The 16,254-nt window shown below is 49.3% G+C and overlaps 1 protein-coding gene across 2 annotated transcripts; it reads left to right on the top strand.

The window, feature by feature from the left end:
• Positions 1-1,758: 1,758 nt before the first annotated feature.
• On the top strand, positions 1,759-15,610 carry TBX3 (T-box transcription factor 3). Of its 2 annotated transcripts, XM_032240742.1 has the most exons (8): positions 2,752-3,140; positions 4,827-5,094; positions 6,000-6,059; positions 6,323-6,469; positions 8,363-8,439; positions 9,533-9,690; positions 11,139-11,809; positions 13,599-15,610. In XM_032240742.1, the coding sequence occupies exons 1-8, from the start codon at positions 2,752-2,754 to the stop codon at positions 14,058-14,060; spliced, it is 2,232 nt and encodes a 743-aa protein (XP_032096633.1). In that variant the 3' UTR covers positions 14,061-15,610. The 2 variants fall into 2 exon arrangements, with proteins under 2 accessions (XP_032096642.1, XP_032096633.1); XM_032240751.1 differs by lacking the exon at positions 6,000-6,059 and having other exon boundaries at positions 1,759-3,140; positions 13,599-14,060.
• The last annotated feature ends 644 nt before the right edge of the window (positions 15,611-16,254 follow it).

Genomic DNA, 16,254 nt, shown 5'->3' with positions numbered 1-16,254 from the left:
GGGGGTTGCGGGGGTGCGCAAGGCAAAATGTTGGAGGCCTGCATTGGCCTACAGAGACACAGGCAAACAAGCCCTGGGTCTCTTAAACCCCTAAGCGCCCAGCTCAGCCCTTTCTCCGTTGCCTTTCCAACGAAGAAGCTTTCATCTCAGGAAAGATAAAATAACTTTGTTTTCAAGATTTCCCTCCATTTAAGCAAGGATGGTCCAAGTCATTGGCCCCGAGAATCAAGAACTGTGGGCTTGGGCGAATCCTCTGACCCGGACCGGGCGCTGCCGTAGCAGTTAGTAATTCGGCGATCGGTAAGATCCGGTCGTTTCCTTCCCCTTAGCCCAAAGGAGGCCCCCACCCTACCCGTACTGAAAACAGTCATCTCACCTTTGAGGTGGGGGCGTTTCACGGTTTGTTTTACAAATTCGCCCTCCCTCCCCGACTTCTGGAGAGATAAGTCCCCCGGGTGGAGAAAGAACTGAGGCACCCAGAGATAAGTGCGATGCCTAGATAAGATACCAGGCTGGCGCGCCTCCCCCAACCCACTCGCCCACCCCTTACCCTCTGCTGTGCACCCAGCCGGACCTCGGGGTGAGGGCAGCGGCTTGGAGGGGACAGGCTCAGAGCCCAGGCCCTCGCTGTGCTCGCTTTGTGCAGATCCTCCATTCTCTTCTCTACACCCACACCCACATCCAGGTGGAATACCGCGGCCCGCATGCAAATGAAAGACTAGATCCAAAAGGGCTGGTAAATACATTTCATAAAAATCCCAAGTCCATCTCCCCCACGGAGCTCAGGCAGGGCTAGCCGCGCAGGATGTGTACGTGTTGGTGTGTAGGTGTTTTTCGGTGTGTGCCTCAGTCCCAGTGTGTTGGCGGGTGTTTGAGTACAGATGCACCGGGGGTGTTTGAGTCTCCGCACACGGCTGCGGGTGGGGCACGGTGGAGAGGAAGCCCACACGAGCGTGTGGGCTGAGATGTGCCCGCCTCCGTGTGCTCCTGTGTCCGCGAGCCCAGATGCAGGGGAGATCAGCACCGAGACACCCGAGCTCGGGAGCCCTTGTAACGGCGGCCGGGCGGAGCTTGGCTCCACGTGGGGCTGGAGAGCGCGTAAGCCTGGCGTCCTGGCTCTCGCCTCTCCGCTGCCGCCGGCTTTTGTTGCGCCGAGCGGCCTAATGGCAACCGGCGGGGAGGCTCGGCCGCCCGCCTGGCTCGCCCGGAGCCCGGGGAAGAGGGAGAGCTGGAGAGATAACCGGCCGCGGCGGTCGGAGAGGCGAGCGGAGTGCACGAGAGGCGAGCGCCCCTGCCCGGCGCCTTCCCCGCCCGGCTCGCTCTCTGGCTGGCTCCCTCCCTCGCTCCCTCCCCCTTCCTCCTCGGTCCTGCCTCCTCCCTCGATCCCCGGCTGGATGACTGAGGCATTTCAGACGTGGGCTGAACCAGAGCGAGCGAGCTCAGGGGCTGCTGCGATCTCTCGATAAGCCACCTAGAGGCGACTCTGCGCGCGCGCTCCCCAGTGGCTCCCGCCCTCCCTCTGATCATGTTGACATTCACAGGACAGGCAGTAGTACCGATGCGGCGGGGCGACGTTACAGTTTCCGACACCTTCTTTTTATAACTCAGCTCTATCCCCCAGCACTCGACCTGTGAAAACCACGCCTATGCAGCAACACAATTGGTCCGAAAGCGTCAAAGAGCCAATCAAGAGGCCTCCGACTCCCCGCAGCCCACAGCGCAGCCCGACCTTCTAGAGCCGCCGAGCAGACGCCCGGCGAATTCTAGAGGCGGAGGAGAGTGGCGAGGAGCTCTCGCTCTCTCTCGCTCCCTCCCTCGCTCCCTCCCTCCCTCTCCGACTCGGTCTCTCTCTCCCTCTCCCTCTCTCTCTCTCCCTCCGTTCCATTTTTTCCCCCTCTAAATCCTCCCTGCCCTGCGCGCCTGGACACAGATTTAGGAAGCGAATTCGCTCACGTTTTAGGACAAGGAAGAGAGAGAGGCACAGCAGAAGAACACAGCAAGATTTGGATTGAAACTGAGACACCCTCCGGAGGCTCGGAGCAGAGGAAGGAGGAGGAGGGCGAACGGAAGCCAGTTTGCAGTTCAAGTTTTGATAGCGCTGGTAGAAGGGGGTTTGAATCAGATTTTCTTTTTTTTTTTTTTTTTTTTTTTTTTTTGAGGAGAGACTTTTTCCGCTCCCTCGCTCCCTTCTAAAGCCGGGTCTAGCACTGCTGCAGACGCCACCAGCGAGAAAGAGGGAGAGGAAGAGAGCTAGGGGGCGGGGGAAGAAGAAAAAGAAAAGGTAAAAAGTCTAGTAGGAGAACCTTTCACATTTGCAACAAAGGACCTGGGGGCTGGAGAGAGATTCCTGGGACGCAGGGCTGGAGTGTCTATTTCGAGCTCAGCGGCTGGGCTCGGGCGCGAGTCGAGACCCTGCTCGCTCCTCTCGCTTCTGAAACCGACTTTCAGGAGCGGCTTTTTAAAAACGCGAGGCACAAGGACGGTCACCCGTGAGACTTATGTTTCCTGTTTTTTCGCCTTGCCCTCTTTAAAATCGGCGTCCCCTTCCCCAAAAGACACTTGCCCTACCCCCTTTGAAGTGCGTTAGTTGTGATTTCTGCCTCCTTTTATTTTTCCTTTCTTTTTTTTTCTTTTTCCCCCTTTTTGAACTATGTGCTGCTGTTAAACAAAAAAAAGAAAAACAAAAACAAAACAAAACACAGCAGCTGCGGACTTGTCCCCGGCTGGAGCCCAGCGCCTCGCCTGAAGTGGATGAGCCTCTCCATGAGAGATCCGGTCATTCCTGGGACAAGCATGGCCTACCATCCGTTCCTACCTCACCGGGCGCCGGACTTCGCCATGAGCGCGGTGCTGGGTCACCAGCCGCCGTTCTTCCCCGCGCTGACGCTGCCTCCCAACGGCGCGGCGGCGCTCTCGCTGCCGGGCGCCCTGGCCAAGCCGATCATGGATCAATTGGTGGGGGCGGCCGAGACCGGCATCCCGTTCTCCTCCCTGGGGCCCCAGGCGCATCTGAGGCCTTTGAAGACCATGGAACCCGAAGAGGAGGTGGAGGACGACCCCAAGGTGCACCTGGAGGCTAAAGAACTTTGGGATCAGTTTCACAAACGGGGCACCGAGATGGTCATTACCAAGTCGGGAAGGTAAGCAAGCCTTGGGGGCCTCCTTCCCCAAGTTGTTGGAGAGTTTTTTCCTCCCTTTACCTCTCTGCTCTCAGAACAGTCGGTAGGTTGATTATTACGGCTTGGACGAAAAGTTAGTTCCCAGCCTAGCAATGTGTGCCCGGACTTCCAGGCAATGTCCCAGTGGCAGGAAATTTCAACTTACCTGGGCATCTACTTGGGTCCTACATTTGGTCTGCATCCTGGGTTCCCTCTGGAACAGACGGAATTTTTCAGTGGAGCCCAGACATCCTGCAGGGAGCAAAAAAAAAAAAAAAAAAAAAAGACAAAGAAAAAACACTCTACTGAAAGAAATTCACTCTTTAAATCCTCCTGGAACATCCTTATTTCTTTGTTGATGTTGTGTTGTCTGTTTTATTTTGTACTCAGAGAGAAAAACTTAAAGCCCTTTCCTTTTATGTGGGTAGCGGGAGGCCTGACACCAGTCCCTGGCCCTTCCTGCCCTCCAGACTAGCCCCTGGGTCTAAAGGGGCCTGCTGCTGCCCTGGATGAGAGAGAAATCGAAGGGCATTTTGGTTTGTTTGCCCACACCACTTCACGTGTCTGTAACCCAAGGGCGAGTTCAGCAGGCGATTTTGCATAATTTAAGATTATGTTTGCAGACTTAAGGAGCCAGTGAGGAGACACACTTGATTTTTTAATGTGTGAAGATTATCAACCATATTTTATATCATGTTTAAAGGTCCTTGCCTGACCAAAACCTGCCTGGAAGAGAAGATCCTGCAACCATCATTTAACATCACTGATTTTTTTTTTTTTTTTTTTAAATAGCATTGAAGCCTGTAAAGGCATAAGGTTGGAAGGATAAAAATAAAATCCCCTTCAGGATCTCTTCAGCTTTCTGTCTCCTTCCAAGCTAAATGAGGCCAAAGTTTGGCATAAAATCCACCTCAAATCCACAAGACAGTTAGTTGGTTTTCCAGCGAGGTGCTTCCTTTTAAGTCAAGACTACAGAATGCCAACACTTCTGTGAAATTAACAGCAATGTGACGGCACATTCTTGCAGTTTTGGACTGGCCTGAGGAGTGGGGGAATGTGTTAGCAGCTCCATGGGCAGATAGATTATCAGGCCGGGGAGTGCACCGAAATCTGCTAAATTCGTTCTGCGAACTCACTGAAGTCCAGTTTCACTTCGCCCACAGCGGGATTGCTATTCTGCAGCGGGGAGGGGTGCAAATTCACGTTCATTTCCTTGATAAGTTTAACATTTTCTCATGAATGGGTGGAAGAAAATTCTAGTCTTGACTGATCGCGCTTTACTAAAATCTTACCCCAGCCTGTTTAGAACTAGATACCTATAGAAAAAGACATGGGCAAGAATTTGCTATCAGGAGGGCAATCTGTAAAGTCACACAAAGAAAAAAAATTGGAGAAATTATTAGACAATGTAGAGAAAGGCAGTGCTACAATGCATTTGTTTTGAACCTTGGAGCATCTCAATATGGAGAAATTGAGACTATTTAATACATGAGTTGTGAAAGAAAATGATTTTGCAGCCAGTGGCCTCACTCTGAAACATACAAGCTCATCAGTCACAGTGGAAAGTCTTAAAATTGTTTTCAATATTGTACTATGCATAGGAAATCAAACCCAAGATTACGAGTGGTTTATCTTCCTTTTTTTCTTTTCTATTCTTTCCTTTTATAGGCGAATGTTTCCTCCATTTAAAGTGAGATGTTCTGGGCTAGATAAAAAAGCCAAATATATTTTATTGATGGATATTATAGCTGCTGATGACTGTCGTTATAAATTTCACAATTCTCGGTGGATGGTGGCTGGTAAGGCCGACCCTGAAATGCCAAAGAGGATGTACATTCACCCGGATAGCCCAGCTACCGGGGAACAGTGGATGTCCAAAGTCGTCACTTTCCACAAACTGAAACTCACCAACAACATTTCTGACAAACATGGATTTGTAAGTTTCATTGCTCCCTTCAGTGAAATGTTCTCCTTCACTCGTTCAAGAGCAGTGCTTCCCCTCTTTGGTTTCAGCCCAGACTTCTCTTTTGCTTCTCCCTAAGCATAGCAATCTTGTCCTCGTTGGGAAAAAGGATTCAGGGTGTTTCTCTCCGGATAATGGAAGGCCTGGCGTTCTAAAAGAAATGGGGCAGGAAAACTTACGGGCTCCTGTTCTATAGCAGTTCCAGCTCTTCGGCAAACGCCTGACCTGAGAGTGAAGTTAAAAACCATTTTGTAAGAGCTAAAATCCATTTCAAGGCTATGTATTCATAAAGGATTTGTTTTGTTTTCAAATATCACACTTCTGTTTTGAAACCAGCCATATTATTTCTTGGGATAGTTTGAGTTTCGGAGCCTTGCCTCTGTTGGTTAAATGGTGTGAATACGTTTTTTAAAAACCTCATTTTCTTCTACTAAAAAAAAGAATTGGGCTTAGGTGGGAGTCAGGCTTACCTGAAGTGAGGCTTAGATCTTCAGTAAAAAATGGTTTTTGTGTCGGGAGTGTGTGCATGGGTTCAGTGAGAGAGTGCTTAGAAACTTAGAAAACTTGGATTGCTTCTTGAAGTCAGGCAAAGGACCTTTTGCCCCTTTTCCTACCCCTCCCCAACATTTCAATAAAATAAACAGTGATAAGCAAGGAGTAAGCAGAAAGATTAGGCCCAGGAAGAAGCGAATGGCGCGGAAATGTCTTCAGCGGACAGGAATTGCATTTGAAGCCCTTGATTTGATTAAGGCATAAATATTCCTCTCTAGAGTTCAGCCTTTCAGGGCTTTAAGTGGATTGGGCTCGTCAATTAGTGGGCGCTTAAAGTACTGAATCATTTTGTAAATTAAAATGCATGTTTTTCTCTATCTTTTAAGACTTTGGCCTTCCCAAGTGATCACGCTACGTGGCAGGGGAATTATAGTTTTGGTACTCAGGTAGGCTAGGGTTCAAGGTACGAATGATCCTTAGATGGTGAGGGTGGGGGGGGACCCTTTGGCAACCGAGGAGCAATTTGGATTCTCCAGAAGATAACATCTGTGGAGCGAAATGTACCCAGGAGGTACTCCAAGGAGGTGGGCTCGGTACAAGAGTGGTACCCTGCGGGTGGGGAAGATTTCAGCCTGGCAGGGGTCCTAAGATCCCGTTTGTCCTGCTAAATCCTTGTTTTATGTGTGTCTCCTCTTCCCTGCCCCTGCAGACTATACTGAACTCCATGCACAAATACCAGCCCCGGTTCCACATTGTAAGAGCTAATGACATCTTGAAACTCCCTTATAGTACATTTCGGACATACTTGTTCCCCGAAACTGAATTCATCGCTGTGACCGCATACCAGAATGATAAGGTAAACCCAGGGGGCTTTCTTTTTCGATGGTGAAATTTTGCCTTTGCTTTAAAAGCTACTTTGAGTCAGGATGAGAAAGTTACCAGCCAGTCGATATGAGCGTCTTGAGTTTTCTTTTGTGATTTGTCGAGCATTTGGGGGAAAGGACACTGGCATCTCAAAGAGACAGAAAAACACCTTGCCTAGGTGGGAGCAGTGCTGGGCAAAAAAATGCCAAACTAACTTTGCCACACAGAAGCTCCTTGTACCCGCTGACATTGATGCTACTCACTCCTCCACCCCTCTGGCTTTGTCCTGTCTGTTTTAAGGTTCATCTTCCTCCCCTTAAGAAAGAAGGATCAAGAAGTCACATTCTAAAGGAACCAGCTAAAAATTTAAGGCAAAAGCCATTTGGGATCCTGGGAGGAGAATCCTAGTAGAGACCAGCTTTTTTCCCTTAGCCAGAAATCCTGAGTAGCTGGTCTGGTTTTTATTACCTTTTATGCTGCTGTGTTTTTTATGATGTGTGTGTGTGTATGTGTGTGCATGTGTGTGCATGTGTGTGCATGCATGCGTGTGGTTAGAAAAACCTACCCTGATCACAGGGTCATACTAATCCAGTTGTCTGAGGCTTTTGAGTTGAGGTGGCCAGTCACCACTTCATTTGAATTTTCTTTCCCCTCTTGGGCCTGAAGCTGGAGATCAGAAGGATCCCCAAACGGGAAAGCACCTGATACCTAGAGTTGGTGGCCTGAGGGTCATGGGCACAGAAGAAGTGACCCTTGCTGCTGATTCACCAGTTTCCCGATTGGCTGTCAGCAGACAGTTCTGGCGGCGGGAGGAGGGACTGAAGACCCCTGCTCTGCAATCCTGGACTTCAAGGAGAGTCCATTTTACCTGACAACACACTTCATTTTGAACTCACTGTCATTGTCACTGCCCTTGGGTCTTCTGTGGACTAATGATGAGGACGTTCCAGCCAAATTTCTTTAGTCTGAGTACTAAAACATCATGATCTCCTTTTCCTGTGAAACCTGAAGTCTTAGGTAGAGCAATTTATTCCAAGAACATGAATCCAACCAAGGGGCCCCTAGGAGACTTTTCTACCTCTGAGGAACTCTGTGTATATAACTTCTTCCCCCTACCAAGGGGAGGGGATTTGAAAGATTACATACTATGGCATTTTTCTCAGAGTGCAAAATGCATGCTCCCTCTAGACCCAGAATCTTGTAAAATGAAGTTGTTAATGTAATAATAAAATGTAGCATTTTTGACCAGACAAAAAGGCCACCGGCCTTCTCCACCTAATGGCCGTGGCAGAGCACATAAATGAAAACAAATGTTTCCAGTGGTCATTCAGTACTGTAATTGTCAATATTGTAATTTCCTCAAACCACCCCCCAAGCGAAAAAAAATCAAACTCACTCCCACGCAAGGGTAGTAAAACCCCATAAATCATTTATTGGATTCATGGAAAAGGGGTGTGTGTGTGTGTGTGTGTGTGTGTGTGTGTGTGTGTATGCTATAATATTTTATGATTAATTGCACTGTATAAAAATCAAAATGAAAGCATAATTTTAAGATCTACAGGTTTTCCCTCTTGATGACTTTGGCAACACTTCCATGTCTAACCCAAGCTGTCGATTGCCCAAAGGAAAGAATTTCTTTGAATAATTTCATCCCCAAATCCCTGGTTTGGCCTCAGACAGGAGATACAAACCCTGCTATAGTTTGCTTTGATTTTTCTGTTAGTTCTCTCCAGACTTCTGCCATTATCTCCTTTCCCTGGCATATCTACATGACTTCTGTTGGCAGTCACATCTCTAGGAGACTTGTTGAGTTGGGAAAAACACCCTCAAAACATTCTAGAAAATGAGGCCAATGTCTCTGTCTTGCTTGTGTCTCTTCCAATAGATAACTCAGTTAAAAATAGACAACAACCCTTTTGCAAAAGGTTTCCGGGACACTGGAAATGGCCGAAGAGAAAAAAGGTGAGTTGAAACCATTATTTATTTCTCAGCTAGCTTAGAAAAATCACTTTTTTAGGATCCAGCTCTGAAGTGTTAGAAGTGAGAGCAGGCACTTTTCCTGAGAAGAGAAGAGCAGGTAGAAATCATTCGCTTTGCCCACTGCTACATGCTTGCTGATGCAGGTATACCCAGGACACGTACTTTTCCTACCTCCCTGTCTTTAAGGAAATTAACAAGGCTACACCATCCTTATCTCTGAAGAGAAGCATCAGGGATAATAGATTATACAGGGATGACTATTAATTCCTTATTAATTTAAGTCCATCCTAAGCAGGTTCCAGAAAGGATCATGCCATTGACAAAATGCTTGGGAATTTTTGCAATCCTGTCTTCCAAACACCATCAGACAGGGCTGGGGCCTTTGGAAAGATGTATGGCTCCCTCCCTCCTTCCTGGGGACATGTATCATTTTCCATTAAGCAGACAGCTGTAGAGTATTTGAAAGAGGGTCTCCCCTTCCCCACCCCTTTTCTAAGAAGTTCTAAAATCCAGAAAATCACCCCCAAATTTTTATGCTGTCCCCTTGGGGTGGGCATTAAAAAATAATTGCTAACAGCTAAATAGAATTTTATTCCAATTAATTGATTGGTAAAACGATTACACTAAAGTGCACCATGAAATAACCACTTCCTCCCAATCTTAGCAACCATCCAGGAGTTTGGGTGTGCTGGGGACAGACGGCATTGTGTTTGCAGGGTTGGACACCCAGTTCTGCCTCTATAAGGCCGGCAGTCCAGCTGTCTCTGACTAGATCCAGCTTCTCTTCCAGCCCAAGCAAATGCCTTTTCCTGATGAAACCCATCTTGAATAAATGCATCTGAAGCCTGCCTCCATTCTCCCTAACCCTGTGCCACACTCTTTAGCCCAGTTAGAGGGTCAAGAACGATGCTTGGGTCTATTATCTGCCCTGGGGCCAGCAGATTTCAGCCAATCATTGTCCCGGGGCAGCAGGCAGGGTGTGAGGTATGTGTGTGCCGCTCTGGAAAGGGTAAGGCAAACAAAGAGGGGAAATGTATGTTACATTCTGTAACCTGGGTGTGGGCTTCTGCCGCAGAAAACAGCTCACCCTGCAGTCCATGAGGGTGTTTGATGAAAGACACAAAAAGGAGAACGGGACCTCCGATGAGTCCTCCAGCGAACAAGCAGCTTTCAACTGCTTTGCTCAGGCTTCTTCTCCAGCCGTCTCCACTGTAGGGACATCGAACCTCAAAGGTAAGCCTGGTCACCTCTGTGGTCACTGGCCTCCAGGTCCTCGTGGCCTGGAAGAGTTGAAGGGGGATGGGGCACCAACCAGGGCACTTGCTCTTTAAAAGCTGGAACCCTTCTAAAAGTCCTTAAACAGGAGCCAGAGTTCAAAAAGGGCTCTCAGGTGTGTCTCCCCGCTTTCCCCCTAAGGCAGAAGAAGGAGAGCACGAAGGCCTTTTCCCCAGATCCTTATTTGGCAGGTGGGGAGGGGAGGTGGGTGTCTGTTTGCATAGTACCTCTTGGCGAGCAGCTTTGAAAACCTGCTTGGAGCACTTCTCTCTTTTCTCTCTGTCTCTGTTTCTTTCTCCTCCCATTCTCTCCAACCAAGAGAGGCTCCAACTGCTGACTTTTCATTGTCTTTGAACTCTGGGTTACAGTGGGTTGGACTTGGTGGGGGAAAGGCAAGGGGTTCTCTGCCACCTGGAACCGGGAAGGTGGCCTAGAAAACGTCCAGCTGTAGAGCAACAATTGAACTGGGAGAGGAGGTGGAGCACTGGGGATCTGTGGTGGGGGTAGAGCTGGGGAAGGAGGGAGTGGACAAGATGGCTCAAATCCCCCCCCTCGATTTCCTGTGTTTAAAGAGCAAGCACTATTTATTTGCAAAGACACACACACACATTCTCAACGGGAGGAAACCTGTTTTTTTGGTGAAACAAAATGCAAGTCCTTTATGTCTTCAATCCATTTAAGCTTTAAACATAAAATAGGATCCCTTTTTCTTTTCTTCTGGTGGAACACCCGCAGAGGGTGTGGTGAAAGCACAAAAGAATCTGATTGTCCCTGGGCGGTGAGTGGGCTGCCTGACACTCATTTCTGTCTGCAGGGTCTGGGGCAAACACAGAAGTTTCAACCGAGTGTTCCCGTTGAGGGACAGGTGTCTGCTTCAGCCATTATCAATTCAGATGTCAGGGTTCTCACCAAACAAATCCTTCGAGAGTAATTCACCTGTGCAAGGTGCTGCTCTCTGTCATTCACTGAACAAAAACTCTGATAGTAATTAGAATATGTTCCAGCTGTGAGTTTTCATGTTCGCTTTTACTTTTAAAAAGCTAATTTGCAATCGCATGGGGAAATGCCTGAGAGCCTGACGCCATTAAAAAAAAAAAAAAAAGTAAAATTCATTATAATAAGAAGAGATACCGATTGGGGGTTGACCATCTAAGAGGAAGTTAAACTCTGTTTAAATACTTTACATTCATTAATAGCGTCGAGCATTTTCCAGCAAAGTTGTTGGGCACGATTATCCCCATTTTGCAGATGAGAACACTGAGGTGCAGAGAGGCTAAGGGGCTTTCCCCGGGATGACACCGCCAGTAAGCCACGAGCTGGGGTTCCAACTTGGGAACTGGAGTTGGCCTTGGTTCAGACGGGAGCTAACGCCCTTCTGCCTTGGTTTTTTTCTTGTCCTATGGTAGATTTATGTCCCAGCGAGGGTGAGAGCGACGCCGAAGCAGAGAGCAAAGAGGAGCACGGCCCCGAGGCCTGCGACGCAGCCAAGATCTCCACCACCACGTCGGAGGAGCCCTGCCGTGACAAGAGCAGCCCCGCGGTCAAGGCGCACCTTTTCGCCGCCGAGCGGCCCCGGGACAGCAGGCGGCTGGACAAGGCGTCGCCCGACTCGCGCCACAGCCCCGCCACCATCTCATCCAGCACCCGCGGCCTGGGCGCGGAGGAGCGCAGGAGCCCGGGCCGCGAGGGCGCAGCGCCAGCCAAGGCGGAGGAGGCGCGCGCGCTCCCGGGCAAGGAGGCCTTCGCGCCGCTCACGGTGCAGACGGACGCGGCCGCCGCGCATTTGGCCCAGGGTCCCCTCCCCGGCCTCGGCTTCGCCCCGGGCCTGGCGGGCCAGCAGTTCTTCAACGGGCATCCGCTCTTCCTGCACCCCGGCCAGTTTGCCATGGGGGGCGCCTTCTCCAGCATGGCGGCCGCCGGCATGGGGCCCCTCCTGGCTACCGTGTCCGGGGCCTCCACCGGCGTCTCGGGCCTGGATTCCACGGCCATAGCCTCTGCCGCCGCAGCGCAGGGACTGTCCGGGGCGCCCGCGGCCACCCTGCCCTTCCACCTCCAGCAGCACGTCCTGGCTTCTCAGGTAAGGAGCCTTCTTCCTGCCTCCTCCAGTCTTTCCACCTTCCCTCCAGGTTCCCTGTCCTTCGGCCTGCTAGCTGTAATAATAATTTTTACACAGCCATTCCCAGGTTCAAGGCTTAGCTCACTGAGTTATCATGACTTCATTCTCCCCAGCCACCCCCCCACCCCACCAAATTTAAAAGTTTTCCTAAGTTAAAGGCTGTTTCCTGCAGAGTAGATAGGTATAAAGGCATCAGCTAGATTCAGCCCTTGCTTCCAGGCATTCTTCTAAGTGCTTGCTCTGTACTGACTCATTTGATCCAACCCTTCAGGGGTACGATTATCACCTCCTCTTTACAGATGAAGGGGAAGACGCCCAGAGATGTTGAGTCACTTGTCCAAGGTCACACAGCAGGTTCATGGTATGGAGCTGAGATTCAACCCCAGGCTGTCTGACTCCAGGGCCTCTTTGAGGGCTTTTGATTTTAGCTTCAGAGCTGAAATGTCTCTTAAGTGTTCTCATAGCCAACCCTGCCCCAGAAATAGGACTCTAGGCCTGGGGAGGGGAAGTGACTGTTTCCTGAGTGGTAGTTCAGTCTTGATTCCTCCAGCCTTTCCTCCCAGTTCGAAGCTCTTCTCCCTATCCCCAACCCCAAGCAGGCCATCCTATTCCTCAAAGAGTTAATAGTTTGTGCACACGTGGGAAATGTCAGAGGACAGGGACAAGCAGGGACTGGGGCAGGCCTGGAGGCCTGTGTGTGGCTCAGACAGCTGTGCTGGGGGGAAGTCTCCGCGGCTGGAAACACCCTGAACCTGATGAAAAGGTTCTATGAGGCTTTGCATGCTGTTGCCTTTTGTTTTGTCTGAGCACATTCGTCTCCCTTCCCTGCGCCAAGAAGCCAGATTGGCCTCCCCATCCAGGGAGGAGGGAGCTCAGGAAAGGCTTGGCTTCTGGCGTTTCTCAATTCCGTCCATCTCTGCTGGCTTCTCCTGGAGATCCTGTCCTAGGTGGGCAGGTGGTTGGTATGCCAGGGGCTGCCTGGACAGACAGAACCCTTCAGGGCACCTCAAGGCATGGTGCAGAGAACTGGCCCAGGCCAGGGTCCCTGCATTTTAAATGTTGCTTCTGCCAATTCCCAGCTTAGAGTATTCCTGAACTCCTGCGGCCTGCCTTGGCTTCTCACCTGGAACACCAGTGAATCCTGCTGGACGATTTCTTTGTCTCTGGTTATAACAAATGCCCTTTTATTTCCCTCCCCCAGTTTTCTTTTGCTTAAGAGCTTCTTTTTTTTTTTTTTTTTTTTTTTTTTTTTTTTTTTTTTTTAGAAACTTCTAGGATTGGAGTGGAAGGATAGGGGCTGGGGAACAAGAAGATTTCAAAAATTATTCCTAAAATTTATGTCCCCTGGCTTCCCCTTGGTCACCTTTGTGGCGTAAACTGAATCAGTATTCCCATTTAACAGGTGCAAGGAAAAACCCTTAGGGGGAGATTTCACTTTCACTCACTTAATATCTACAAAGTCCTCAATAAGTATGCGAATTACTTATGATGTCTCTGTTTTTTTTCTTCCTATAAGGGAGCTAAGGCACAGGAAGTTAAAGTCCCTTGGCCTAGGGTGACACAGCTACGATTTGAACCTAGAGATATCTGAGTGTTGGCTTCTCTCCTGCCCCCGCCCACCGTCCCCCCCCAACCTCCCAAAATCACCAGGGATTTGTGGCTTGCCCGTGTTGGAGGGGGAAAAGAGAGGAGATGGATGAAGTAGGCTCCTCCCACCCGCTGACTTGCTGTGTCTCTTTTCTCACCCCAGGGCCTGGCCATGTCCCCTTTCGGAAGCCTGTTCCCTTACCCTTACACGTACATGGCTGCGGCGGCGGCCGCCTCCTCTGCGGCAGCCACCAGCTCTGTGCACCGCCACCCCTTCCTCAATCTGAACACCATGCGCCCGCGGCTGCGCTACAGCCCCTACTCTATCCCGGTGCCGGTCCCCGACGGCAGCAGCCTGCTCACCACCGCCCTCCCCTCCATGGCAGCGGCCGCGGGGCCCCTGGACGGCAAAGTCGCCGCTCTGGCCGCCAGCCCAGCCTCGGTGGCTGTGGACTCGGGCTCTGAACTCAACAGCCGCTCCTCCACGCTCTCCTCCAGCTCCGTGTCCTTGTCGCCCAAACTCTGCGCGGAGAAGGAGGCGGCCACCAGCGAACTGCAGAGCATCCAGCGGTTGGTCAGTGGCTTGGAAGCCAAGCCGGACAGGTCCCGCAGCGCATCCCCGTAGACCCCCTCCCAGACACGTCTCTTCATTCCAGTCCAGTCCACGCTGCCGTGCACTTTGTTGGATGTAAAATAAACCACAGGCCCGCCATGGCGTCAGCCCTTCCTTTTGCAGTTGCCCCTAGGAAGGGGCCCCCGGACTCCCTCGAGAGAATGTGCTAGAGACAGCCCCTGTCTTCTTGGCGTGGTTTATGCATCTGGGATCTGGATCAGATTCTGGGGGCTAAGAAACGTCGGTTGCATTGAGCTCTTGGGGGTGGGAGTTCCAACATTTATGTCCAGAGCAACTTCCAGCAAGGCTGGTCTGGGTCCCTGCCCACCAGGCAGGGAGACTTATACATTTTTTCCTTCACTGTGTCAAGTGGAAACAAAAACAAATAAAATCTTTCAAAAAAAAAAATCGGGACAAGTGAATACTTAACATGATTCTGTTTGTGCAGATTAAAAACTTTATAGGGACTCGTATTATCGGTTCTCAATAAATTACTGAGCAGCTTTGTTTGGAGAGGGAAGTCCCTACCATTTGTTTAGTCTGTATTAAGGAAATCTGTGTCCTTTTAATATTCTTGTGATGTTTTCAGAGCCGCTATAGGTCTCTTCTTGCATGTTTCACAGTAATGTATTTGTGGTTTTTATTTTGAACGCTTGCTTTTAGAGAGAAGACAACTACCCCCATACCTTTCCCCAGTCATTTGCCCTCAAATCAGTGACCCAAGGGTGGGGGGCGGTATCAAGGAAAGGAGTGGGCAAAACACATAAAATGAATTTATTTTATCTAAGCTCTGTAGCAGGATTCATGTCGTTCTTTGACAGTTCTTTCTCTTTCCTGTATATGCAATAACAAGGTTTTAAAAAAAAAATAAAGAAGTGAGACTATTAGACAAAGTATTTATGTAATTATTTGATAACTCTTGTAAATAGGTGGAATATGAATGCTTGGAAAATTAAACTTTAATTTATTGACATTGTACATAGCTCTGTGTAAATAGAATGGCAACAGGTTTTGTGTTCTCGTTTTCCTTTAGTTGGTTTTATTTCCAGGTCACAGAATTGCTGTTAACACTAGAAAACACACTTCCTACACCAACACCAGTGCCCTTTCAAAAGAGTTGTCTGCCACATTTTTATTTTCCTTTTAATGTCCAAAAATGGGGGGAAGTACTACTTCCTATTTCAGCCAAAAATTGGGAAAGGCTTGCCAGTTTCCAGCTCCACTTCAAACTCCTTAAAATACAGCTGAGATTGCTGTGGGGAGGGAGGAGGGCAGAGGCTGCGGTTTGACTTTCTAATTCTTCTCTCGTTATTTGTATTTGCTAGTCTCTGATTTCCTAAGAACGAAGTGGAATTTACAACTGTTGTCAATATCGATGGTGTTTTGAATTGGTGCCTATAGAGATTCACAGTTCAAAAGTCAGCTGCTGAGAGATGGTTTAAAAACAAATTCATGAAGGTATATTTTGTGTTATAGTTGTTGATGAGTTCTTTGGTTTTCTGTATTTTATTTCCCCTCTCTTTAAAACATCACTGAAATTTCAATAAATTTTTATTGAAATATCTTTGGGCCTTGTGTTAAATGCTTTCCTTTGGGAAACTTTCCTGAGGGCAGACAGTCGGGGGAGGCTTCAGTCTCTTCTGGTTCTCCGTCTACCCCCTTCCCTTCGCCTTTAAATAATTAAGACCGCCCCCAGCGAACCAAAATGAGATGTCACTCAAATTACAAAGCTAAAAACAAAAAGTCCTTTACTTGAACGAAGGGAGCCACTTCAATCTGAAATTACTTTTCCTTTAAATTAGGGAGCAAAGCGGGGAGACGGAAAGGGGCCTGATGAGAATTCAGAAAGAAGAGTAATTTCAGATACTTTAAAGTTTTAATGGGAAAAGACTGACGTGCTCCCTAAGTCAGGTTTTCCCACACGAATCTGACCACAAATAACCTCGAGCACTACGAATGTTTTTTGTTTTAAGCTCGCCCTCCCTTTTGACATCAATCTGGCAAATCCAAGTCAAAAATCCCTCCTTGCACCCGCGTGTTTGGCTCGGGGGAGAAGGCCAGCAGAATCCCCCAGCAGTCCGAGCGGTCTTGGCTAGGCAGCAGCCCTCCAGGTTGTAGAAGTGGACAAGACGCAACGCCTTTCCACTCCGCATCCCCCCACATCCGGCGGTCCCCGGTGCCTCAGATTGAACCCCGCTCGCCCAAG

This window comes from Sapajus apella, unplaced genomic scaffold, assembly GCF_009761245.1.
Source record: "Sapajus apella isolate SASKATOON/1434 unplaced genomic scaffold, GSC_monkey_1.0 scaffold2, whole genome shotgun sequence".
Classification (NCBI taxonomy): Eukaryota; Metazoa; Chordata; class Mammalia; order Primates; family Cebidae; genus Sapajus; species Sapajus apella.
Note: the sequence above shows the minus strand (reverse complement) of the source record. Positions and strands in the feature narration are given on the sequence as shown.